Source organism: Nyctereutes procyonoides, unplaced genomic scaffold (genome assembly GCF_905146905.1).
Source record: "Nyctereutes procyonoides isolate TBG_1078 unplaced genomic scaffold, NYPRO_anot_genome, whole genome shotgun sequence".
Taxonomy (NCBI): Eukaryota; Metazoa; Chordata; class Mammalia; order Carnivora; family Canidae; genus Nyctereutes; species Nyctereutes procyonoides.
Window position 1 is genome coordinate 7,925,272 of NW_026575146.1, and position 13,340 is coordinate 7,938,611.

The 13,340-nt window shown below is 46.5% G+C and overlaps 1 protein-coding gene across 3 annotated transcripts in view; it reads left to right on the plus strand.

Annotated features, from left to right (window-relative positions):
- Positions 1 to 7,355, plus strand: part of AKAP12 (A-kinase anchoring protein 12) — a 96,560-nt gene extending 89,205 nt beyond the window's left edge. For all 3 annotated transcript variants that reach the window (XM_055311079.1, XM_055311077.1, XM_055311078.1), the window contains 2 exons: positions 619 to 5,629; positions 6,303 to 7,355. In XM_055311079.1, coding sequence (XP_055167054.1) covers positions 619 to 5,621 — 5,003 coding nt within the window. In that variant the 3' untranslated portion in view covers positions 5,622 to 5,629; positions 6,303 to 7,355. The remainder of the gene's footprint in view (positions 1 to 618; positions 5,630 to 6,302) is intronic.
- The last annotated feature ends 5,985 nt before the right edge of the window (positions 7,356 to 13,340 follow it).

Consider the following 13,340-nt stretch of genomic DNA (forward strand, 5'->3'; position numbering starts at 1 on the left):
AGCTTATTTTTCTAAGATGGGATGGATTCTAGATCATGGGTGTGATGACTGATTCCATTTAACCTGCAGCAGAACCTATGCCATCTTCTTGCCCCACTTTAGTGATTTTTTTTAAGGTTTTATTTATTTATTCATGAGAAACACGAAGAGAGAGGCAGAGACATAGGCAGAGGGAGAAGCAGGCTCCATGCAGGGAGCCCAATATGGGACTCGATCCAGGACTGCGGGATCACACCCTGAGCCAATGGCAGATGCTCAACTGCTGAGCCACCTAGGCATCCCACTTTAGTGATATTGCAACTATTTCCATTTAATTAATGTTCTAGTACTTGAGTATATTAACTCTTCCTTCACAGGGAATAGAAGGAGCAAAGTAGTATCTCTAAACTTGAATTTTTGAAGGTCATTTGAAAGAAGTACTTGCCTCATGTACTGAGATTCTCAAATCCTGATAAGACTGTTACTGTGAAAAAAAAAAAAAAAAGACTGTTACTGTGTCCTGAAATTGCCTGACATTAAAGAGAGTATTACTTGGTTATATTTTTCAAATATGTAATTTTTCTGAGCTGTAATAATTTTCTCCCTTCTTCCCCACCATTCTCCTTTTTCTGTTAATAGTTGGACAGAGAGAGTCTGAAGATGTGAGTGAAAGAGACTCAGAAAAAGACATGGCTGCTGGTTCTGTAGTTGTTCAGGACATCACAAAGGATGGGCAGGAGGAGATGCCTGAAACCATCGAACAGATTCCTTCTTCAGAAAGCAATTTAGAAGAGCTCATACAACCTACTGAGTCCCAGGCTAATGATGTTGGGTTTAAGAAGGTGTTTAAGTTTGTCGGCTTCAAATTCACTGTAAAAAAGGATAAGACCGAGAAGTCTGACACTGTCCAGCTACTCACGGTCAAAAAAGATGAAGGTGAAGGAGTGGGAGGAGCAGATGGGGCTGGTGACCACCAGGAGCCCAGCCAGGAGACTGGAGAAGCAACAGCCAAAGAAAGTGAACTGAAACAATCCACAGAGAAACCTGAAGAAACCCTTAAAAGTGAGCAAAGCAGCACACAAATTTCTCTTCAGGCTGAGTCTGGTCAAGCAGCAGAAGAAGGCAAAGATGAAGGCGAAGAAAAGCAGAAAGAACCCACCAAATCTCCAGACTCTCCCACTAGTCCAGTGGCCAGTGAGACAGCGTCCCCCTTCAAAAAATTCTTCACTCAAGGTTGGGCCGGCTGGAGAAAAAAGACCAGTTTCAGGAAGCCTAAGGAGGATGAGCTGGAAGCTTCGGAGAAGAAAAAGGAGCAAGAGCCAGAAAAAGTAGACACAGAAGGACAGGAAAAGACTGAAGATTCCTCTGAGAAGTTGGCTGCCCCTGAACAGGCGCACCCACCGGAGACCACCGACAGTGCTAACGTGGCCAGATTGTCAGCGGAATATGAAAAAGTGGAGCTGCCCTCTGAAGATCAAGTGCAGGGACCTCCTGAAGAGAAACCTGCCCCTTTAGCAACAGAAGTATTTGATGACAAAGTAGAGATTGTTGCCGAAGTCCACGTTAGCATGACAGAGAAGACCGAAGAGCAGAGAGCTGAGGTAGAAGAAGTAGCAGAGCCCTTACCATCTGAAAAAGTGGCGGAAACACCTGCTGAGGAGCTGGTGAAGACCAAAGAAGTGTGCGCCCCTGGAGGGGACCACACCCGGCCAAGCGACCTGAGCCCCGATGACAAAGTGACGACTGCACACCCTGAGGGCGTCGTGAGTGAAGTGGACATGCTGTCCTCGCAAGAGAGAATAAAGGTGCAAGGAAGCCCTTTAAAGAAACTTTTTACTAGCACTGGCTTAAAAAAGCTTTCTGGAAAGAAACAGAAAGGGAAAAGAGGAGGAGGGGATGAAGAGTCGGGGGAACACCATCAAGTTGCAGCAGAGTCTCCAGACAGTACAGATGAACAGAAGGGCGAGAGCTCCGCTTCATCCCCTGAGGAACCAGAGGAGATTATGTGTCTGGAGAAAGGCATCGCGGACGCCCACCAGGATGGCGAAGCTGAGGAAGGAGCTGTTTCTGATGGGGAAAAGAAGAGAGAAGGTGTTACTCCCTGGGCGTCTTTCAAGAAGATGGTGACACCCAAGAAACGTGTTAGGCGGCTTTCAGAGAGTGATAAAGAAGATGAATTGGATAAAGTCAAGAGTGCCACCTTGTCTTCCACGGAGAGCGCGGCCTCTGAGTTGCAGGAGGAAGCAAAAGGAAATGGAGAAGAGCAGAAACCAGAAGAACCGAAGCGCAAAGTTGACACTTCGGTATCTTGGGAAGCTTTAATTTGTGTGGGATCATCCAAGAAAAGAGCAAGAAAAGCATCATCTTCTGACGATGAAGGGGAACCAAAAGCCGTGGGAGGAGACAGCCAGAAACCAGATGATGCAGGAAAAGACAAAGAAACCGGACCAGACGCTGCCTTTGCTGGTTCCCAAGAACATGATCAAGGGCCAGGAAGCTCCTCACCTGAGCAAGCTGGAAGCCCCACCGAAGGGGAGGGAGTTTCCACCTGGGAGTCCTTTAAACGATTAGTCACTCCAAGGAAAAAATCGAAGTCAAAACTGGAAGAGAAAAGTGAAGATTCTGTAACTGGGTCTGGTGTAGAACATTCGGCTTCAGATGCAGAACCTGGGAAAGAAGAGTCTTGGGTTTCGATTAAGAAATTCATTCCCGGACGACGGAAGAAAAGGTCAGATGGGAAACCAGAACAAACCGCTGTGGAAGACGCAGGACCAGTAGAGGTCAATGAAGAGGATTCCGATGTCCCGGCCGTGGTTCCCCTGTCCGAGTATGATGCAGTAGAAAGGGAGAAAATCGAAGCACAGCAGGCCCAAAGAAGTGAGGAGCAGCCTGAGCAGAAGGCAGCTGTTTCTGTGTCAGAGGAGCTCAGTACAGATCTGGTACGTGGGGTCACGGTGACTGTCCTTGACGGGGCAAGGGCTATTACCAATGTGGAAGAAAGGTCGCCATCTTGGATATCCGCTTCGGTGACAGAGCCTCTTGACGAAACGGAAGATGAAGCCAAACCCCTAACCGAGGACGTGTTCGAAGGAGAAGTCCTTGTAGAGGAAACCTCTGTTACCAAACCTCTACCAGAGGGTCAAGATGCCATTGACGACACAGTCGTAAGTGAGGCGGAATTAACTTCGGAAGCTGTGACAGCCGCAGAAGCTACCGGGGCCCTTTGTGCTGAAGAAGCAGCAGAAGCATCTGGTGCTGAAGAGACCGCCGACATGGTGTCCGCTGTTTCTCAGCTAACTGACTCTCCAGACACCACAGAGGTAGCAACACCTGTTCAGGAGGTGGAAGTTGGCGTACCACACCTCGAAGACCAAGAGAGGCGGACTCAAGAGGTCCTGCAGGCAGTTGCAGAAAAAGTGAGAGAAGAATCACCACTGCCTGACACCAGAGGGCCAGAAGACACCACTCAGACAACGCGGGAAGTAGAAGCCAAGATACCAGAGAAGGTGGAGGAAGCGGAAGAGGATTCTCAAAGGCTAGACCTGAAGAAAGAGACGGAGGTAGCGCTGGAAGAATGTGCACAAGAAACTAAACCTGAGACTTTGGCACAAGGGGAAGTAATCATACAGGCCACCCCAGAAAGCTTGGAGAAAGTTCCTCAAGTCACAGACAGCGTGGAGTCCAGTGAGCTTAGAACCACTTGTCAAGCTGAAACCCTGGTTGGGGTAACATCAGAATCGATTCTGGAACAGGCTGTTGCCCCGGACTCAGCTGAAACCCTCACAGACAGCGAGACCAACGGGAGCACCCCAGTAGCTGATTTTGAAGCTCTCCATATAACACAACCAGAGCAGATCCCGGAGATGCACGAAGGTCCTGAGGTTGCATCGGGCGCACCGCCCCAGGTCACAGAAGCAGAGGCAGTTCCTGCACCCGAAGAGGGGCCTCCAGCACCTTCTAGTTTCCCATCCCAAGAAGAAGATAAAGGACATTCAAAAATGGAAGAGATTCTAGAATGCACGGACAAAGAGGTATCAGTGGAAGCTGTACCCACTCTTTCAAAGACCGATGAGATAGAAGAGGAAGGCCAGTTCGCCGATAGGGAAAGCGAAGACGAAGCTCTCGTCGACGGCCCTGATGTGACAGCGGCCCCTGAAACAACCGTCAGTCAGGAAGAGACGAGTGACCTTGCCCTTCAAGATGAAGCTACTGAAGACCCCGAATTTCAGAAGAAGGAGGATGATACCGAAGTCCACAGCCGTACACCCTCTCCCACCCCGGTGGGGAGAGAGCTGGTAGTTCAAGTAGAAAAGGAGGAAATAGAAGCAAAGCCAACCCAAGCCACCGAAGAAGAACTTGAGCAAAAACCCACCGTGACCGTCTCTGAGGAGCTTAGCAAGGGACTGGTGCAGACAGTTAGGGTGGCCGTCATCGACGGGGAAAAGGAGGTTACCATTTGGGAAGAGAGTTCTCCCCAGCTAGTTGAAGAGGAAGCGGTATGCACCGAAGTCCAGGTGCAGAGCTCTGAACCGTTACCTCTAACAGCCGCAGTGGTGGAGGAGAAAGTCCTTGGAGAAGCTGTCAAGAGTTTAGACACCAGTGAGACCCTGGAACCTGCGGGCGCACATTTAGCCCCAGAAGAAGAATCCTCCACAAAGGATGAAGGCCTGACGGCCCAGCCAGGGGCGGTCGAGGTGCCCACGGGGACTGAGGCTCGGCCAGAACCTGGACCGGGAACCGCACCGGGAACCGCATCAGCTGAGCCTGACGGAGGCACGAGCGCTGCCCCGGAAGGAGAGAAAACCGCCCCCCAGAGACAGACCTCAGAGGAAGAGGACGGGCCGGCTGCTTGCCAGGAAGTCCCGGCAAGAGAGGAGGATCTAAAGGCTGAAAACGACCTTTCGAAACTTCAGACCGAGAGTAGTAAACTTGTACAGAATGTGATCCAGACAGTTGTTGGTCAGTTAGGAGGCACGGAGGAAACCGCCGCTGACCTCCAGACCCAGGCTCAGCCGCTGACGGCGGACGGCCAGGAGGCCAGCTCGGAGGCCAGGCCGCACGTTGAGACGGAAGGAGGCGAGCTTCAGGCCTCTGCACCAGATGGAACCCACACTGTTGGCGCCAAAGAAGAACCCCCACTAACCGCCGTGGAGCAGACCCCTTCTGAGGTTTCTGAAGCCTCGGAAGCTGTGAGTGAAGCTCCAGAAAAGATCTCAGCCATCGAGGTAGAAAGTTCGAGCGTCCGTGACCAGCAGCTTGAAGAGGCAGCTCTCCCATCTGAGGAAAAGGAAGAAACAGCCAGAACCAAGCCTGTCCCAGAAGATTGTGATGGTGCCGGGTCAGAAGGAAGGATAGAGGAGTCGCTCTTTGAATCCCAAGAAGATAAAAAAGGTGATGAGGTTGATGACCCTGAGAGCCACCACTCCTCACCCCTGGAAGATTCTGAGGCCCCAGGAGACGTAAGCCAAGAGGCCCCGGACACGGATGGACCAACACGCAAAAAGAAGGAAGGTGGCCAGGAAGTAGAATTCCAGGAAGCCAAAGTCCACAGCGAGCCAGAAGATGAGATTCAAACCCAAACACGGGACGAGACACAGAAACAAGAGGGAGAACCGGCCAAATCAGAACCCACAGGATCCTAATGCATCATGTAAGCAAGCTTCCTTTCCCCCTAAAGCAGTCTTTGCCTCTTTGTGGCCATTTGATGGCACATTCATTCTAAGGGAAGCGGGAGTTTAATCCTTATGACTTTGTGCAGAACCTTGAGTTGAATAATAACCAAGGAGATCTAGGCTCCCTTCCTTTGTTCCCCTCTCACCGATGTGCCATTCAGTCTTACTTGTGTCAGGAAAATAATGGCCTCGGTTCACCCCTATGTGACTGCTTTCAAGGAAAATCGGGGTGTGTATGTATGTGCGTGTGTGTGCATTTGTATGTTTGGCTCGAAGGCATAAGAAATATGTTGTGTTCCCAGCACCAGACTAACCAGTTTATTGAATTTTTCCCTATAACCAGAAGTCCAACATAAGTTTATATCCTACAGCTTGAAATTTTAGTTGATAGCTCTCTAGAAAAAAAAAATTATCCCCCCATCAGCAGTAACAAGCATTTAAAAATTTCCCAGTGCGTGTGATGCGCCTGGATGTTGGTGCTGGGGAGCCACAGCTGCGGGTTTGGGGAGCCCCCAGCCTGACCTGCCAGTGGGCCCTGACCCACTCACTTTCCCAGGGGCTGCACTCCTCTGTCAGGGCTTCCGCTGCTCCTGGAGTGAACGAAGAGGAGAGGAGACTTGATCAAATTTTGATTCTTGCTTCCTCCTACAGGTCCACCCTGAGTGTCTGCAAGACCGGAATGTGAAGACGAGTGGTAGGAGGAAATGGACGCTGCTGACGAGACTCGAGACCAGTGTTTCAGACTCAGAACCGAAGAACAGGCCCCTCGACTGACCTCCTTTCTGGAGCACCCTGACAACCCTGAGGCTGCATCGGGAGCTAGAGCCATTTAACGTTTCCTCTTCGTAGGGCCACCCCATTACTTTCCCTTGATACCCTTATTATAATGTTTCTGATTTAAGGTCCTAAATTCTTAACCTGGAACTGGAGTTGGCCAAACCTAGTTCTGCTTCTCAAACTGGAGTATCATCCTTTATGTATTTATATGTATGTTTTAAGTAACCCTCCTCCTGTATCTATTGTATATTTTTTTTTCTTAACAATTAAGGAAATGTGCAGTTTTGTATCACACAGCACGTGGCGGGGGCATGCAGCCGTGGTCAAGCCTTGGGAAGCTCTAAGCCTCAGCTGTAACCTGTGAAAACAGCTTCCTGGAGACAACATTCCTGATCAGAAGCTATAGTTTGTACTTTAAAATCCACTAAGGAGTAGGTCTGTGTTTCATATCGCTCTAAAATTGGTCACTCTCCTATTATGCACAGTGTGCTAAAAATAAGCTTTTTTTGGGGGGGGAAACATACAGAATGTTCCATTGTTACTGTGAAATTTTTCTTTCTAGCTCAGTGGGGGTTGGAAGGGAGTTTTTTTCAGTAGCAGATTAACTTTAAGCCTTTTCTCTGGGTTGTGGTGGTTTGGACAGATGAGTGTGCTTAAATCCTGAGGCAAAGCAGTGAGAAATGTTTTTCATCTTATCAAGAAAACAATCTGGCTGTTTTTTAAGTTTTTGATTCTACTCTTCTATGCTGGACCACACTCACACGCAGCATGAAGTCAGTCAGGTTCTTGACAAATGGTATTTTGATAGGTACTGGATTGTATCTGTGCCATATTTGTGCCCACTCTTTTAAGGACAATGTTGCATTATGTTCATTTGGATAAACTGTGATTTGACAACTGATTTAAATAAAATATTTGCTTCACTTAGATTTGCTGGTTTTATTAGATACTAGGAAGCCTGGGGCGTGTCTCCTGAGTGCTAAAAGCAGATAAAGTAGAAGTTTCTGGTGTAGTTGCCACATGATGTCACCACTTGATACCAGTTTGAGGTCATGTGCCGAGGAACTCCTAGCAGAGAGGCATCAGGTAAAATAAACCAAGGGCTTTTGAGACTGACAGTACTGACACAGTGCCACCATCTGGTGGTGCGTCTTCCTGAAAAGGTCAATTTTCTTTTATTAGTTTCGGTCTTAAACAATGAAAGATGTCTAGAAAGAAATCTTAAGAAGGCTTAATGATAAAAATGCCTTACCTAACAGGTGCTTTTAGAATTTTTTTAAAATGTCAAAATGATTTATGATTCATGCTAAGATGTAAACAGTTTTGTCAAATTGCCACAGTCACCTGTGTACTCTATATAGAGTTCCACTTTTTCACATGTAGAAATGGCGTGGCACGTAAAGAAAGGTTTCTTAAATTGCACTGAAACGTAGAACTCTGGTGTGCAAACCCAAATTTCACCTGCTAGCTAATGATTTTAAAACATCCTAGATGTTCTAGAAACACTAGTTTAGCAGAAGGAAAATAGGCTGTTAAAATCAGAAAGTAGTTGATGTTATATCAACAAACCTGACAACCAAGTAAAATGGCAATATTAGACATCTCGTGATAACAGTGCACGGCCTTGTAGTTGGAAAATGTTTAATAACCCTTTAGGAGTTACTCTCATATGTAACAGTCACCCAAGCTTATTTTTAAGCTTTAAAATACCCAAATTAAAAAAAAATAACACAACCCTGATCTAAGTATCTTTTACCAACTGGAGACTTAAAAATTAATCCAAATGCTGGTGTCAATTTTCAAAGATCAACCAGGAGATAGTAGAGATGAGAGGAATGTCTAAGGGGCTCCTGACCGGTCCAAACACCTACTTCGTCTCTATGGCCCAAGGAGGCTTTGCTTTGAAGAGATTACAGATTCATATAGTCAAGTGATAGATGAAATTTTTTTTTGTTTTTGTGTTTTGTTTTTTGTTTGTTCAAACCCCATCCTGCCATTCCACTCTGTATTTGCTGTTCTCTGACCACATGTGGCCAAGTTATCCTGGCCATTGCAAGTGAATTTCCAGCAGTCGTTGCTTCGTGACTGTGCTTTTCATACTCCTACCTGGATGTGCCCTGGGTTCCTTCTGTACGAGCTCTATACCAATGTCTGTTGAGCAACTTTTATTAACCAGAGGAATGCAATTAACAGTAGCATGAAATAGAATACTGTAGTATAATTCTAAAGCTGCTGTTAATACATAATAGCCAAATGTAAACTGCAAAAGTCCGAACAAGTGCCTATATTTTGCTATTTTTGGCATTACTGTAGAGCCATGTACAATAGAAAGCAATGCAAGACTTGTAAACTTCTCACCTCTTCTTGTAATCGAGGAATACCAAATGCTCCCCCTCAGGTTATTTTGCTAATGGTACACATAAGTTGCCTCTCTCTGTTACAAATACTGTGTTCCAATATTTTACTTTGGTGTTTGGAGCTACAAATAGTTAAGGGCTGGAAATTTTAGCTTTCAGTAAGCTTCAAGCCTAGCCATTTCTTTTTAATCTGAGACAATATTTGATTCCTAGTTCTGTTTGGGGGTGAATTTTCATTTATCTAAATAAAATGCAATGCAATTAAATACCATGGATTTTCTTTCTGTAATTTCACCTTAATTCAATTTTGATTGCTTTTCTCAATACTGTCCTGATACTCATCACACAATTTAACTTCTACTTTTAATTACTTACCCGTCCTTTGCAACATTTTCCACAAATCATCGTGGGAGTTTGGAATGTATCGGGGATGTGTGTAAATGCACAAGACGCTATCAGCGATTCATAACTGTTTGGGGCCAAGGGCCCCTTTAGTTAGAATCTCATTAAGCCTCTGGCTGACCTCCAACTCCCCAGAATACAGCTTTTGGGTATTCCCACTTACCTCCCCTGAAATCCCAACCAGTAACTAGAACCAGAGTTAGAAATCCCTTCCCCAACTCTACCATAAAGGAAATGGGCCCCACCCCCCAGGGTCTCCAGCTGGTGAGAGGATGGGAGCCAAGCACCCAACCAGTGCCTGTAACTTCAAGTCTACCTGCCTATTCATTTCTAATTTGATTCTGGGATTGGATTTGCTGGACATCCTGGCACAGTCTTGTGTAAATGCAGATTTCTCCTCCCTGCCAAATTCCTTACCATTGCCAGCCTGTGTCACTGGAAGTGAGCTGGGGATCTGGGTTAACCCATAGGGGAAAGCTGAGGTTTAGATCACCAGCTTTTAAGTCACTTAAGGTTTTTTGTTGCTATTGTTCTTTTTAACCTTTATGGCTTTGGCTAAGGTGACCAGGACTTGGGGATGGCATGGTGGTGAAGATAGTTATGACTTCTTTTAATGCTGGCTTAGAAATCAACCCTACTTTTTTGATATCTAACTATAAAAGACATTGTGACAGTGCCATACCTCCAGTTATGAGTGATCTCATAACTCTGCATATGCTTCCATTGCTTGTTGACATTAAAAATTCTAACACAGGGATCCCTGGGTGGCACAGCGGTTCGGCGCCTGCCTTTGGCCCAGGGCGTGATCCTGGAGACCCGGGATCTAATCCCACGTCAGGCTCCCGGTGCATGGAGCCTGCTTCTCCCTCTGTCCGTGTCTCTGCCTCAATCTCTCTCTCTCTCTCTCTCTCTCTCTGTGTGACTATCATAAATAAATAAAAATTAAAAAAAAATTCTGACACAAGAAGTATTACATTAACCTCGTAAGAGCAGCTTCAGGGGGCACCTGGGTGGCTCAGTCGGTTAAGCATCTGCCTTCAGCTCAGGAGCCCCGAGTCAGGCTCCCTGCTCAGCAGGGAGTCTGCTTCTCCCTTTCCTTCTGCTCCCCACCTCGCTCGTGCTCACTATCTCAAACCTTAAAAAAGCAGCTTCACTGTAACACGTGATATTAAAGTCATGGCCATTTGGCTGCCAAGCCTTGCTTGAGCTCAAGAGAATGGGAGGTAGAATCAACAGGGCAGGACGCCTTATTATCTGTCATAGGAACTCGGTGGGTTGAAGGAGGAAGCTTCTGGGTTACCAGCCTGCATATGGAGCCAAACCCTGACCTAGGCGGGGGCCAGGAGATAGTAGTTAGTTTGGGCAATGTTCAGTGAGGCCCATGAGTTATCGAAGGGCAAAAGCAGGATTGGTAGCTGGATATGTGTCAAAGGAGTTGAGAACAATGAGACAGCAATGGCTCTTCTGTTCTCTGTCCTTGGAGACCCAGAGGGGGAAATAACCTACACGGATCCTGCAATGTGTCTTAAAAGCTCAACACAAACTTTGGTTGGGTGACTGAGCGAGACGAGGCTTTAGTTACTTGTCACAGCAGAGTCATTTCAGAACATAGAACTAACTACACGCTTCACGAGTCTTTCCTGTTGCGAATGTGCTTTTAGAAACTAGAAAGCAAAATGCATCGTGATGCATTCATATTAGTCATTAGAAGAGAAATTTTTGAAAAAATGTTTATCCATGAGAGAGGCAGAGACAGAGGTGGGGGAGAAGCAGGCTCCATGCAGGGAGCCCAACATGGGACTCGATCCCGGGTCTCCAGGATCACGCCCCAGGCCAAAGGCAGGTGCTAAACTGCTGAGCCACCCAAGGATCCCTAGAAGAGAAATTTTAATAAGACTGTCCACCAGAGGCAACATCGTGACTGCTAATGACGGCTGTCTCCTTGAAGATTTTGATAAACTCAGAATAAAGACACTGATCTTTCTACAATGTTATGAACATATACATCTTATTCAGACGTGCTCTGTTTTAGACATGAAACATCCACTTGGGTGTCATCTGCATTTCTTTTCTTTCCTCCCTTCTGCCTTTTCAGCTTCTGTGGCCCACTGTGCTTCTCCCCAGGAAGACTTAATGGGCCACACATGCTACATGGGGTGGAGGGTCTGTGGGAGGGATCTTAAACTCATAGTGTCCTGGGCACTCCTTGGTTCCTCCGGACACTGTATCATGCAGGCTCCTGGTTCTCTCCCACCTTTATCTGCTTATGGGCTTCGCTACGTAACTGCAAAGATGATTCTTTAGTTCCATTTCTTTTGCTGACAAAAAATTATAGAAATACATTGAAACTACTAACAGCTTGGAAGCATTTCCCAGCTAGTGTGATGGTAGCAGGAGGGCCCTGGCTGAGGAAATGGGGGCTGTGTACCTACTGCTAGGTGGTTGTGTGGCCTTAGCCAACTACCTAATGCCATTTTGTTGCCTCATTGGAATCCCTGCCTCTTTAACGAAGGAGAAAGCGAAGTGGCCTCCCCAAAAACTACTTAGGATATTTGTTTACTTTGGCTTCATTCCTTTCTACGCTCATAGGTTGTAGGGCCATTTCGAGTGAGAAGAGAGAGGTTTAGAATGAAGCTCACTTCTTCTAAGGGCTCCTGTACCAATGTGTACGGTGCACATATCTCATTAGGTAGCACATATCTTTGCTTCAAAGAAAGAAGAATGCTAGAAATGTCACAGGTCCCTGTCTGACCCTTAGGAGCTCTCCTGGTCATCGCATTTCTGAGAAGCAAATAGAACTAAGAAAGGACAGTAATAGAGTAGAAATAATACAGTATTGCTGTGGTTCTCAAAACGTGGCTCCTGAGGGTGCCTGGGTGGCTCAGTTGGTTAAGGGTCTGCCTTCGGCTTGGGTCATGATCCCAAGGTCCTGGGATGGGGCCTTGCATTGGGTTCCCTGCTCAGCGGGGAGTCTGTTTCTTCCTCTCCCCCCTGCTCATGCTCTCTCAAAAAAATAAAAACATCTTTTAAAAATATGTGGCTCCCGGTATCATCATCATCTCATTTGACAATCTGTTAGAAATGCAAATTCTTGGGCCTGACTCCAGACTGATTAAAAAGTCTTGGGACTGAATCAGACACTCTGCCAGGCTGAAAGTCTTGTTAAATCAAGACCTCTAGGAGATTCTGATGTGCTTGTTTCAGGATCACTGCAATAATATTAGGCTGTAGAACGGATTTAAGTTAATTGCCTCGATAGCAGAACAAATAGGTTACCAGGTGAAAAAGATTTCCCTTCCCCCGCTCCAGGCACCTCTGCCCCAGTAATCGCTTCTAGCCTGTAGAAATGTTTGCACATTTGGGAAAATCTCTTTTTTCCCCCATCTAATATAATTTGGACAAACCTGGTCTGAAACCAAACACAAAAAAGTAGGTCAGGTGAGCAAGAAAAGCCGTGCCTTGTACTTCTTTTGCTGAATCAAAGGCTTGTCAATTAGAACGATACAGGACTTGTCAATGTCCAGGGCTGGTCATAGGTGCATGGTAGGTGTGTAACATCCCTGGGGGAGTAGAAAGAGCATTGCTTTTTGAGTGAGCCACATGGGGATTTGAATCCTGGCTGTCTGAATTTGGCTGGATAACCTCAGAAAGGTTATTTAATTTCTTTGGGGCTCAATTTCCTCATTTATAAAAATGGGACACACGTCTGCCGGGATGGGAGAGTAAATGAAAGCACCTAGCAGACGCACACAGTTGAGGATCTTACATCCCCCTAACCCAGCCCTTCTGTGACAATGCCTTTTTCACAAGGTGAGACGTTCATAATGAACAGGAAATTTAGGCAGGGCAGGTCATTATGTATTTCCCAGAGAATAGCACAAACTTGAGTCCAGAATAACCGTTTTAGGTTCAGGAATATTTTGATCTGAGAATGAAACCATAGAATATCATTTCATCCTGGTCCATTTTTTTTTCACGTTAAAGATTCTGGGTCTAATTTTTTAAAAAGATTTTATTTATTCATGAGAGACACACAGAGAGAGAGGGGCAGAGACACAGGCAGAGGGAGAAGCAGGCTCCATGCAGGGAGCCCGACGTGGGACTCCATCCCAGGCCTCCAGAATCACGCCCTGGGCCAAAGGCAGGCACTAAA